General features: G+C 42.1%; 1 protein-coding gene across 1 annotated transcript in view; it reads right to left on the reverse strand.

Annotated features, from left to right (window-relative positions):
- Positions 1-358: 358 nt before the first annotated feature.
- The window catches only part of zzef1 (zinc finger, ZZ-type with EF hand domain 1), a 31,744-nt gene continuing 18,786 nt past the window's right edge, over positions 359-13,316 (reverse strand). Inside the window, exons 40-54 of the mRNA XM_046039918.1 lie at positions 13,004-13,284; positions 12,101-12,275; positions 11,881-12,013; positions 11,564-11,790; positions 11,109-11,417; positions 10,926-11,026; positions 10,674-10,809; positions 10,097-10,456; positions 9,848-9,991; positions 9,397-9,565; positions 9,190-9,288; positions 8,892-9,057; positions 6,892-7,042; positions 4,556-4,627; positions 359-2,427 (exon numbers count right to left, since the gene is read on the reverse strand). Coding sequence (XP_045895874.1) covers positions 2,347-2,427; positions 4,556-4,627; positions 6,892-7,042; positions 8,892-9,057; positions 9,190-9,288; positions 9,397-9,565; positions 9,848-9,991; positions 10,097-10,456; positions 10,674-10,809; positions 10,926-11,026; positions 11,109-11,417; positions 11,564-11,790; positions 11,881-12,013; positions 12,101-12,275; positions 13,004-13,284 — 2,604 coding nt within the window. The 3' untranslated portion in view covers positions 359-2,346. The remainder of the gene's footprint in view (positions 2,428-4,555; positions 4,628-6,891; positions 7,043-8,891; positions 9,058-9,189; positions 9,289-9,396; positions 9,566-9,847; positions 9,992-10,096; positions 10,457-10,673; positions 10,810-10,925; positions 11,027-11,108; positions 11,418-11,563; positions 11,791-11,880; positions 12,014-12,100; positions 12,276-13,003; positions 13,285-13,316) is intronic.

A 13,316-nucleotide genomic window follows, 5' to 3' on the forward strand; every position in this document is an offset into this window, starting at 1 on the left:
GCCGACCAGGGGCTGAGGGGTCTTTGAGGTAAAACCTCAAGAAGATACTGATTTAAGAGAAGCGTACCCATATTCTGCCTGAACAAATAGCAGAGAAATGCACTTGCAGAAAGGAGCTATTTGGCTGAATATGTGGGATGTCTGTAATAAAGTGCAAGAGATGTACTTGTTTTCTTAGAGGTAAAAGGGCTAGGAGCGTGAAAGAGAACTACTGATGGTTTTGGATCACTGAGTGCAGTATCTGCTGGGAGTGAGTGTGTGGGCTCTAATCAATGCCAACTGAGTGATCAATACTCTATTCATTGTTGCACAGAAATTCTCTGCTGAGGCCAAACATAAAAAAAGATGACAGCAGAAGTCATATTTAAGTCATTTCCATTTTTATTAGAAACTGATCACATTTCAACCCAAGCAGTAAGTTGTTGTTGTTGTTTTTTTAACCTTCGATGTGCCATGCATACAAAATCAGAATCAAAGTGTTGATCTGTTAGTGCCCAATAAAGTTTATATTTGTAAGGGGTTGATATCAAAGTCTTTCGTCTGTGCAATTAATATTCACAGATATGTACATTCAAATTAGTCAGCCTCAAATATCAAGCATCCTCGCAAAAAGCAAACATTAAAAGTAAAAAGTTACAAAAAACTTCAAATTAAACAATATATTTCTCTTTTAAAATATAATTAATAAGTATTCCACTAACATGAGTTAAATTATGATTGCTTCATTTTTAACCATAGGCACGTTGTAGATAGGTGAGGTGTTGTAGAAGCCAAATGGAGGCCATGTATCTCTTCCTCTCTCCTCACTGCAGCTGATGTTTGTGTAAACAAAACCACAGAGCTATTCTGTGGTCCTTTTAGGGACCACTTCAAAAAAAGTAAAAAATAAAATTAACATAAAAAAGAACAATGTCTAAAGGTTTCCTCTGCTCCAGCATCTCACAGGGTAGCTACCTGATATGTGATAAACAGAGAAGGAACTCTACCAGGAGCTCTTTCAGAGATGTTTCATGGCTCACAATGATTGGTTTCTTTGGTATAAACCACCATGACTTCCTGCAACTAAAAGAATCTCTTTATCTGAAATGAATACAGAAATGATGGGAAAACACCCCCAGCTACTCACTCTCATTGAAACTGGTGTTCAGATTTGTCAACATACAGAACTTGATGCCTTCTTTAACATGAAAGTACATGTCTGATCTCTGTGGATGTGGCTACAGGTGGGTCTCAGCTTTAGTCAAATGTGGGGTTAGTGTGATGTGAATGATTAGTGTTTACTATTTGTGTATTCCCACAGTCATTACAATAAACAGGGTACGGGGACATGACAGTATGATACAGCTTTTCTTTCACTGCTGAGAAAACTAAATCAGGACGCTCATAAAGTGTTGAATGTATTTATACCTTAGATAAAATAATGATAGTTAAATAATGAGTGGATAAAACGGAAGGCCTTTAAGAGATTCATAGTTTTTCAATAACAATTTTTTGCTGTTATTCATTTTCATGAACATCATTTGACATCATAATGGTCTTTCATTCATTCACTAGTAATGGAGTTAAAGTACTTCAACATATTGATTGAATAGCATGGAGGAATGCATTGCAATAATTGATGATCACAGTTTTCCCTCAGCTGTGATGCTAATTCTCATCCTATGCACTGTAGTCTGAAAAGGAAATAAGTAAATAGGGAAGGTAGAAGGAGCGAAGGTGAGGAGGAAAGGAAGTGTAGATAAAACTAAACGAGGAGGGATGGAAGGAGTGGAATGAGCTAGTAGGTCAGTACTTTCTCCCCATGGTGAGTAATGAGACTGTCCTGGACAGTATTTTTAGGATGCTCTACATGTCCACTGAGACATTCAAGTCGCCAAGGTGACCTGTTTTCACCATGATCAACTATGTAACCCAGAGTGGTTGCTGTTTAGGACGAAGAAAGGCAGGAAAAAAAAGGAATATATTTCCCCTTGAAGGTCACAAATTTGGCACACTGCATGTCCTTTAGCACGGCATCTTCAAATAAAAAGAAAATAATAATAATAATAATAATAAAAAGACCCCGCAATTGTTCTTGTTTCAGTGAATGCACATGCTGATATACTGGATTCACCTAAGGCAAAAAGGATTGTGAGTGAGTGTGAAAGTGCTCTTTGAGTTCCCCTCCACAGATCATTTCCAGAGTACTGCCGAGAGTTAACCGAGTGGAGGGGGTCCTGTTGGAAGGACCTGATGGTCAGGGAGAAGTTTTTCTCCCTCACCTCTCCGTTCCCCGTTCAAAGTGAACCAGCTGACTCAGGATGTGTTCGCTTCAGGTTGTTCTCCTCCTTTCCCTCTGTGGATCTCTCAAGGGAACATGTTGAGTAGCTTGGTAGATTTATTGGGGTAATTGATGGCCAAGCTAATGGCAGCGATGTTCTTCAGAGCCTACACAAAAAAAGTGAATGAAATACAGAAGAATAGGTGCAGAGAAAGAAAATCAAGTGATGATAAAAAGATGAATTGAGAGTGACTAAACTGATGATGCAAGGACTTCTGTGCAGTTTACGTCACCTTACTTGGAAACCAAAGTGCTTAACAGATTGTTGTGCCTTCGGTGCTTTCGCTCTCCACTGACTGATTTGTTCACTGCTAGCTGTGGGTTGGTAATATCAGCAAATATGTTTTATCTTTTCTGGTCCATAGCATGACAACAACTTCTTGTTTGACGAATGACACTATCAGATCAAAATCCTATTATGGTCAAAACTAATTACATACATACATACATACATACATGTATGTGTGTATGTATGTGTGTATGTGTGTATGTATGTGTGTATGTGTGTATGTATGCACACACACACACACACACACACACACACATATATATACACGCACGCACACATACACACACACACACACATACATATATATACACACACACACACACACACACACACTTAATCATTTATTAATGATTAATAAAAATGAAATCCACTTTTGCTGGAGTCGTGGCGCTTAAACTTTTTTGGCTTCTTAAGGGGGGCATGAGAGAAAAGGTCAGAGAACCACTGATCTAAAGTCACATTTCTGGCCACCTGATGTATGTTACTAAACGCTTAGCTTAGCAAGTCGTTAGCTAGTAGCTAACTTTGTCTGGTGTTTAGTGCTGGGCAGGAAGGTTACAGGGTTTTTATTAGAGCGTGTTTCCTGAAAACAGCTGCCTTGACCGAACCAAAACAGTTAAGTCGCTGCCTATAAAACAAAACAACAAGCTGAAAGATGCAAAAAGCGTCGGGTGAGAATTCACTGTGGTATCGTAGTGACCCTTTTCCCGATACACAACAATTTGATCTGTTGTTAATATAAAATATTGGTTATTGCAGCTTTAACTTTACATGATATACATGTTAACTCAGTTACAGCAGCTGTCTACTAATCTCGGTGGTATATCTTGTCACATCCTATCAAGGTTTCCCACAGAAGAGAACAAATGTATTTATTTTCAGGTCTAACGGTAAATGATTATGCTCCTTTCTGCACTTTCACTCTCATGGCTGTTCAATGTATGTCATTTTTTAACACTGTAAGAAAGTTCCCTTCACCTGTGATTTACTTGGAGCGGAGTAGTCCAATACAGCTCCAGATAATGCAGTACTCTTTACTCAGATGCTTTAGTGGGCAATTCCTTTGCAAATGTCATATCAAAAGCACAGATATCTTACACTGTTATCTGTGTTTAACTAATTAAACAACAAGATAAATAAAACCCAGGAAGTAGTGGAGTGAACATGATCCTCTGAACACAGTGCAACGTGTGTTGTGGTATGCTAAACTTGTTAAAAATGGGGCACTAGAAGAGATAAAGCATTCAAGAGAACTTAAAGAAAATTCAGTCCCCTGTTATGAAAACGCTTTGTTTGGGATGGCTTTGAAACATTTCTCCAGTGCTTTGAAAGTGACCTTCAGCCAATTTACTCTTGGACTTTGCATCATTGTTATCATAATAGTTATGACTACTGCCAAGTCACCTATCGTTTTGTTGACAGGTATTAGGTAACAGCTCAGCAGAACCACCCACAATGTTTTTTTCACCACCCTGCATCCTCTGCTCCTCTTTACTGCCTTCAGGCTTCTCTGCTGTATTAAGGGGTACACAGTACAGAGAACGCTGTGGCTCGCTCTGCCACAAATGCTAATGGGCTGTAATTACCAAATACATTATTCCTGAGCGAGGCCCACACATGTTCAAAACAAGGGGAGGGGGGTGCCGAAGGATCTGCTGGGTATCAACAGCTTGGTGATTCACTAGCAAAAGAGACCCCAGCCGCAAACTGACTCACAGCGACCGTACAATCAACGGGACTGCGTGTTTAAGAAAGAGAGTTGTATAACATTTCAACACTTCAGGATGCACAGACAACTTCTTTGAGCTACTATCATCCATGTCAGGCAGCAATGCACAAGTGAAATCAGGTCCTGAGAAAGCTTTACTTTTTGAATTCAGAAAGGCAGAGGTTTAAAAAAAGTCATCAGTGGTTGTTATGCAAAAATATAGAAGTTTAAATCTTACCATTGCAGTGTGATTGAGGAGCTGCTCGTCAGTGGTCATGGCTAACAAGTACTCCTGGAGGATGCCCTGTGCCTGGAAAACACATCAAAATCTGATAAAAAGGGTGTCTTCTGCCACGTTAACCTCACAGGCCAGGTAACATGAATAAAAGGAAATTCCCCAGATAGACTACACTAAGAGGTTACATAAGGGATGAATTCAGTTATAAATGAGGCTTGGTTGCCTGACCACTCTTCATCTCCATCCCAGCATCAAATTGAACAGTGGAATGTTGGAATACTCTTTCAAAATTATTAACAAATGGAAGAGCACGTCCCCTAAAGCCCTACGGGAGACACATACCTCGGGTTACATAAGCACAAGGAGTTGAGGAACATAGATAAGACTACATAGAAGCTAAATGGGCTGAGACTGGCCAAATGGGAGTTTTTAACAGTGCTGGAGACACAGTCCAGAGCCTCGGTCCGCCATCCATCTCACAGCACCCCAAATGTTTATGCTGGGGAACATCCTAGGACGATTTGTACAGTCAGTAGTGCATGACATACCATTTTGATTCCTAAATATAACTTTCACTTCCTGGGATAGAAAGTTCACTGAATCTCAGAGGACCTGGACCATGAACGCCATGTGTGCACAAAGAACAAGGACTGATGCTGAAATGTGAACTGCACTGGCAACTAAACTAAACCTTTAGAACAAGCTGGTTCTAAGCTCAGGCCTAATATGGCCACAGAGGACCAGCTACTCATTAGCTTCCCAGGATTTTACAGTAAAGTCAACATGGAACTGATGAACTGGGCTGTAAGTCATCGCTGCAGTTAAGCTCATATGTCATGTCAACATATGACATGAGGGACACCAACCTTAGTCCACACTAATCTTTACTTTTTAAGAGGCTAGTGACAGATGGTGCACTGTGCTGTAGGTGGAGCACTGATCATTACAGCTGATGAAGGTTTTCCAATATTTATGTCCATTTTAGGATGGACTTTAAATAGTGACTTCTCCCCTCTATAGTATTAGCCTTATACCAGTCCTGCTTCATTATAAAATCCTCTGTGAACAAATGCAGATGTTAAGAAGTCCTGGGAGCAGCAGTATACCCGGTCTCACTTGAACCCAATCTAGATGGTACATAGCCGAGTTGTCGCCTGTGTAACCCAGTTAAGAATCACATTCACTGGTTTTATTCAGGTTCAACTGTTCAACATTCTGAACAAAGTTCTACACCAACCACCGCTCACTGTGACAGCTGCCACAAGGGGTCGCAGGTGGTGTTTTTTCTCAAACCAATATAAGGTGGTTCACTGTTTAATCTGGAGAGTGCTGGCAAAACTTAAATGACAGAAGTGAACGGGTTAATGTATCTATTTTGAAACAACTGGTGCGCGCACCCTTGTGCAAAATACTCCTTACCAAAAGCAATTCCATCCACATAGCTTTCATTTATTTCTTCTAAGGCCTTCATCTCCACCACTACAAGCTGTGGATGAGGAGCTGGGGGTGGTGACGCACTGCAGCACACACATTTGTGTTGATAAAATACAGGTCATGCTCTGTGACGATACTCCTTGACGATGCTCTGCTGGATGGCGACACTAGGATGTGCTACAGCATGTGTCTATCATTGCAAACACAACATTGGAGTGTCCATGAAGGGCATCCCAGGCAAAACTGCTGAGTACTGCTACTGCCCCCTGGTGTTTATAGACACGTACTGCACCTCTCCCTCACATGAAAGAACATTCTCTTGGTGCAGAGGGGAGCACAGAATGCATGCTGAATGAAAAGTCAACTGATGTAATTTTATTGTCAGATCAGCAGCCTCAGGTCTCACCGAGCAGACCTGAAGGGAACAGGAAAGGTAGTGCTTTTCTGGGACTGTCTGGTTCAATTGCATCTACAGATGGGAAACTCCTGGCTGACGGCGTGCTCATAATCCTTGAGAAATCTCTTAATCAATAATTCAAGACAGTTGAGAGAGAGAGCGCCCATACACATCACAAAATGGATAGCATCTCTTCCTCTCTCAAGCAGTCTACAGGGAGCCAGAGTGGCACTGTGCTGTCTGGCAGATGGCAGGGCCGGGCTTTGGCCCAGAGCCCGGCAAAGAACAGGTGGGTGGAGGGAAAAACACGCTCATCTCACAGAGAGATATAGACAGAGAGGGGTAGGACAGAGATAAAAAATAAAATGTTTTACTCTCATCATTTCATTCAAATTGCCTCACACTGCTTATCAAACCAAAAATTAACAACAACAACAATCAGCAACACCTATACAGTACTAGAGGTGGTATTTTGTGTTTGTGTGTGTGCACACGCGTTACTCACAATGGCACGAGCCTCTGCGATGAAGAAGAGTTCAGTGAGGGCTCTGTGAAGAGGCAGCAGCACAGTGATACTTGTGGGATCCTGGCTCAGGTTGTTTTCCATAGACATAAAGAGCTGCCACAGAGGTCGCAGCAGCATCAGCTCACATGCTCTGGATTGCATACAAATCAATAGTTAGACGAACAAACACATACTAATATGGACAATAAAGAGTTGCATTCTGAGAAAAGCGAAATTGTGGCTGGAAAACAAACGAGTGTCCAACTACATACATTTATTATGACATCTTGTAACCCGTGATTCATTGTGACTAGTTGATCTCTCTCTCTGTGCTCTTCTACAGAGAAATGTAGATTGCTATGTCTGGTTTTTCAGCTCATGTGTGTCCTGGTGGACAATGCCAATTAAAGATCTCCAATCAGTCATGTTTAAAGAAAGATTTCAGTCTGATGTGGTTTTTCTACAAAAAAATTACCTTTCCCTCTGTGAAAAAATCTAATCTGTCAAAAGTTAAACTCCTGGACACAACACGCCTATTACGTCACTAAAACATCCATTATCAGTGTATGTGACCTGGAAGCTTCACATCACATGCTCATCACATTTGTGTAAAGGGGGAAGAACTATTTACGGTGCCCCCCTCCAGAAGAAAAAGTCTCATTAATTTTTCCGTTGGACGATGTTACGTGACTGACGGTTGGAACACTTCTACAGCTTGGACCAGCATGAAACTCTCTTGGTTAAATCATCAGCATAAAAGATTAAGAACTGTATTAGTAAATCAAAGCAGACAGAGGTTCCAGCTTGTGTTAAAAACTTAAAAAGGTAGACGTTAACTACAACTCCCAAGGTGAATTTCAGCAAGAAACATCCAAGTGATAACGGTGTGTGGAAGCGAAGGATGACAGTGTTGAAAAAAACTACTAAAACTACTAAACTGCAGCTACAATTAATTCACTTTTAAATTGTGGGTGAATTCCGAAACTATTGCTCCCTGTTTAATTCTCAGCTGACTGCTCTGATTTGTGCCTCTGATTAGCTTCTTCTCTAAGCCAAATGTGGCAGAAGTTCATGGGTATTGTAGCGTTTAGACCTGTCCACCATGCCGAAATTACAGACAAAACATGACCTCAGAAACAAAGTTGAAATAATTCCAATAAATAAACTGGTAGCCACAACATAAGCCTATATGGTCTTTACATTATCCAGAGGAGTCCCATGTGTCTGTGTTCTATTCCCATGTGTCCAAGTACCATTGAGGATATGGTTTAAAGAAATATAGAAAAACCCTTTGCAACTCTACTGACCATGACTGCCTTCTAAAACTAGTGAGTCGCAAAATCCTGCTTGTAGGCTCAAGTGTTAAACTCAAATTTAAGGTGAGCACAGAGAAACTTTCCCCCTTCAGATTAATGTGAAAACAGCCTTCTAGTGTCTAACTCTGCACATACTGTACATCATTGTGCACAGTGAAATTGCCAAATGAAGTAGCAACAAACACATTTTGAGTGGAGGGGGCGCTTTAAAGTTTGGTAATGGATGCCTTCATTTCTAGATTTAAACTTAAACAATGTGTTTGCTGTCTGAGTGAGCACTACCTTTTCATAAACTGTGTGTTGTTGTCATTGTGACCAGGCTGAGTCAGTCTGCACATATGCAAATTCCTAAACACATCCTTTACCTCATTTCTGTGGTGACTACTAGGACATGAGGGATTTATGAAGGCTTTTATGCAAACCCTGTGTGCTACCCTGCACTTCCCAGAGAAAATATACTGCTGAGGCAAAAATGTGCATCGGGACCTCCTACCCAAATTAGCATTACTTGGGTCCAGGTGGATGGGCCTTATGCACAAGTGAGAAGTTTGTGCATATCACTACGGGTGTCTATAGATGACAATATAAGTGTACAATTTTAAAAGGATTTTACTGAAAAGAAAATAAAGAGTGAAAAGCATAGACAAGAATTAGAATGAAAGAAATGCAAGGCTGGACTCTTACGTCTGGGATTGACACTGCAGGAGGCGGAGCAACAAGTGAACGGCTTTGAGTCGCTGGTTCCCAGTCTGGCGACAGGCCACGCCCACCTGCCACTCCCAGATGTCAGCCAAAGGCAGGTGACTGAGCACTTGGTCATCTGCTAACATTTGCTTCAGTATCTCAAAACCTGATTAGAGACAAGCACAAGAGCAGAGAGGATGACAACCTGACCAGGCTAAAGATTTATTTTGAGGTAAATCTGTATTTCACTTTGTAGATTGCAGTTTGCACAATGTGTATCTGTTCTAATGTAAAGTACCTGTCTGGAAACGTCCTCTGTGGCCTCCTGTAACAGTGAACTTGTAGCCCCACTCTGTGTTGCTCATGTCTGACATAAATCTGTAGTACAGGGTATCTCCTGAGAGAAACCCACAGACAAGACACATGTTGATAAACATGATGTTAACATAATAGTCAAATTATCTGAAATGCACACACACAAAGGACTTTTAAAAATATTTCTTACCCGGAATCTCAAAATCGGACCATTTCTGAGGAGAGCCGCTAAAGTTGTGGACATCCTGGAGGAAATCACTACTGCTGGACATGATGAGCTCGTCACAGCCTTCCTCTGTGTAGCAGCGGGAGTCAAATTTTACTGACAGGTAGATGGCCCCTGGGATGTGCACCTTGTCCTGAAGACAGAAAAGATAGATACAATAGAGTCTTTAAAATGAATTGAAAAAAAATATACAGGAGTAAAAACACGAAAACCTCATGGTACATGTGCTCCTTTTCAAATATGCATCTGTACCAATAGCCAGATCTAAATCTTTAGTTCAACTATAGTTAGACAGACAGTATACACCTGTACTGTGACCAGCTGATGACAGCTGTGACCAGATGACATGATAAATGAGGAAATATTAACCTTTTTAAAACAGTTATGGCTGTTAAGTAATTAGGAGTTTACCCACCTCAAAGTTGGTGTTGTTGTCATATGGGTGTTTGGACTCTCTGACCTGCACGGCCATACCTGGCTCCTCCATGAACTGGCAAGCAGTGAGTGACAGACTACACAGCATACTCTGGCTGCAACCCTTCAGCACCCTCTGGAGAATCTGATAATTTAATGGATTATCAAAAACACCTTTAATGTATCATATGTGGAAATCACATTTTGTACCCTTTACTTACAACACAAACTCCACATTCTCCCTGCCTACCTTCTCCCAGAGCGGCTTCTCCTCCAGCTGCATTAGCATGTCCAGGATGTAGGCCATGTGTGAGGCACCGTTCAGTTCCAGCGCCTCCTCGCTCAATGCTGCCTCTGCAGGCCAGTCGGCCAGCAGCGAGGCCAGCACGTGACGGGCGTACAGTGTGGCGATGGCCTGGTTGACCTTCACCAGGTATTGACGAACTGCCCGATTGCTGCGCACATCGAGCTCCTTGTGCAAGAGAGCTGAACTTTTGGTGCGCCTCTGCTTGGCATAGCTGAGCTGTAAGTCGCTCTCTGAATTTGTGATGAGCTTCTGGGCCACTATGTTGATTTCCTCTGTGGCCTTTTCACAGTGACTGGGTTTAGACTGTGGGAGGAGGAGGATGATGATGCGGATATATCAGAATATTGACATGAAAAACATCACCTCCAAACTTTTTCTCAAAGTATCTCATCTCTTCCTGTTAGTAATGTTAACAGTGGTAATGATCCAACCAGCCACTTCTAAGTAGTGCTTTTTTAACATCTCAAAACCTCAGTGTAATGTTATCGGAAAATAATAATTTCATTTTTAAACAACTGACCACGCATGACACCACAATCATATCAGTGTCCACGGCCTTGGTGTTCCTCTCCTCAAAGCGAGGCCGCCTCGTAGGTTGCCACTTCTGAGCCAGCGTACGGATTGTCTCATCTGTTTTTATCTCTTCTCCATCAAATCTGAAAATAACACAAAGGCACAACACAAAACAGAGAGGCTGTATTAGACCGTGAAATATGACCTTTACCATGGTGGAACATATAAAGAAAGTAAATTAAAAAGAAATGATGCTGACCTCTTCTGCACCTCCAGGAAGAAGGAGTCAGTTCTCTTCATCTGCAACTCATACATGGCTCGCAGGATAGGCAGAGGGGCGTTTAAGGCATCGTGGGTGATCTGCATTAATAAAATTAGGGACTTTAAGTTATTATATCATTATATTTTGCTGCAATGTATTATGAATAGTATCCGTCATCACCTGGAAGCAAATCTTTGTCTCCTCATCGAGACCCTCTAAGGGGTCGGGCTTGCTGACGTCAGTGTCGTCAGCGCAGCAGCTCGAGTGGTCAGAGTCGTGCTCCTTGTCCTGCTCTCTTTGGTCTCGCTCTGGGTCCTGGGCCATGGAATGGATCTCCCTCTTGGAGGAGTAGAGCATGATAGAGAGAATCTCTAGATCTCGCAGCAACCACAGCTTGCTGAAGCCTGTCCCTTTGCTGCACTTCCTCACCAGCAGCTGGGTCAGTCCTGACTGTTGGATGTCCTCCTGGGCTTGCTCTACTCCGTGTTTCTACATAAGAAGACCAAATAGAGTGAGTCACTTATTGAATAATTCTTTATTATCTATGCAAGTTGTTTCCAGCCTAGTTCTACATTTTGCTAACAAAATCTCAAAATCTGGAGTGGTAATGGCAGATTCCTACGTCCGGCAGGTACCTTCAGTGTATTGTAGAGGCCTTTAAGAGCCAAGGAGAGAACCCAGGATGCCTCAACAGCATCAGGAGAGCCATTGTCCTGGCTGGTCTGCAGCAGGTGGCCGATGATGGTGGAGAAATTGCTCAGGTAGCGGCTGAGCAGAGTCTTCGGGGAGCCCTGGCCTTCTGACTGCCCTGGGAGACCGGATGTAGTGGAATCCTGAGACTGGATGAGTTGGTAGTCCTTCACTAAAAAGTGGAGAAAGCAAATATAGGGTAAATTCCATGTTTATTTCTGTACACCGGCAAAGATGTGAGCAGTGCTACGACTGCACTAACCTGTTTTCCTTTTGCGTGTCTTAACATCCACCACTGCAGCATGGTTCTTTTCTGTGAAGTGTTTGAGCAAGATCATGTTGTGCTGTTCATTGGCGTTGTCGACAAACACCGTCTGGGTGCCCACACAAAGCACCTGGCAAACACAGAGGAGTCACAACAGAGCTCAGAAAGTCAGGGAGTGCAGTGCATTAGCCTACACAGCGATATGTATACTACCTACCTCAGGGAAGCCGACCAGTACCAGCAGAGTAAAGAGGTTGGTGCGTTTGAGAGTTTGTGGCAGCTGCTGAATACAATGGTCAGTGAAGGCAGCAATGACTGTGCTCCACTCAGGACAAGCATTCAGACTGTGCAAAATATCTGCCACCGTGCATGCCCAATCCAGACCAATACGACTGCAAAACACAGGAAAAGAAGAGAAAACACTATTAGTTTTATCTGAAATTAACAATAACAGCTGATGGGTGGCAAACATTTCTTCAATGGTTATCGATAGCATATAAGCTAGCATCCAAACAATGCAGTAAACATCTAATGACCTCTGGCAAATAAGATCTATTAATACATTATTTATTGCACTATGGTGGAGTTAATATGTAATGGTGAAAGCTAAACAAACACTGAATACAAAGGAGGAAAGCAGTTCTTCAATTCACACAGGTTAACTTGACCAAAGGGCCCATTTGTATAATATTTTAACATTATTAAATATCATAAACATTATTAGAGTTTTAGGAAAATTCAATGTCATGACTACACATGCAGCCTAAGATCACATTGCTAACTTTTATTGCGTGATTGTACAAAGTAAAAACCACATAGCTGCTTCGACACTGCTGATGATAAAATTGAAATTATTAGGACCGACTTTGTAAAATAACAAGTAAGAGGCATGCATGTAATTTTATTTTTTACATTTGTCTTTATCCCCGCGACCCTGTACGCAGGATAAGTGGTTGACGATGGATGGATGGATGGCTGGATGGACATTTGTCTTTATCAGGTCAGGAAAATATCTCTGTTCTGGATTAGCTAAAACCTTGTACCTGCTAACAAGTGTGGATTCATAGTGTTAATATCTTCAGCTCTTTCTTGAAGAATATGGATCTTTTCCTTCATTTACCTGTCTAAACAGACGGCCCCGAGGCTGAATAGCAGCTGGATGGTCTTCCAGCCCTGGGTGTCTGAAATGGCTGCCTCTCCTTGTGTTAGCAACTCATATTTGTCAGCCAGAGCCTCTGTGACGGCAGTGTCAGCCTCCATCGGAGGGATTCGGAGCAGCAGCTGACCCAGTAGTCCCAGGATGAGGTGGTAGGTCTCGTTGAGAGAGCCAGCATTGGAAATGACTGCCCTGAAAAGCTGGGGCAGGATGGAGCTCAGACTGGGCAAAGACAGGGTGCTGCCCTGAGGATAGAAGAAAGACGATGTAAATGTTA

This window comes from Micropterus dolomieu, linkage group LG23 (genome assembly GCF_021292245.1).
Source record: "Micropterus dolomieu isolate WLL.071019.BEF.003 ecotype Adirondacks linkage group LG23, ASM2129224v1, whole genome shotgun sequence".
Taxonomy (NCBI): Eukaryota; Metazoa; Chordata; class Actinopteri; order Centrarchiformes; family Centrarchidae; genus Micropterus; species Micropterus dolomieu.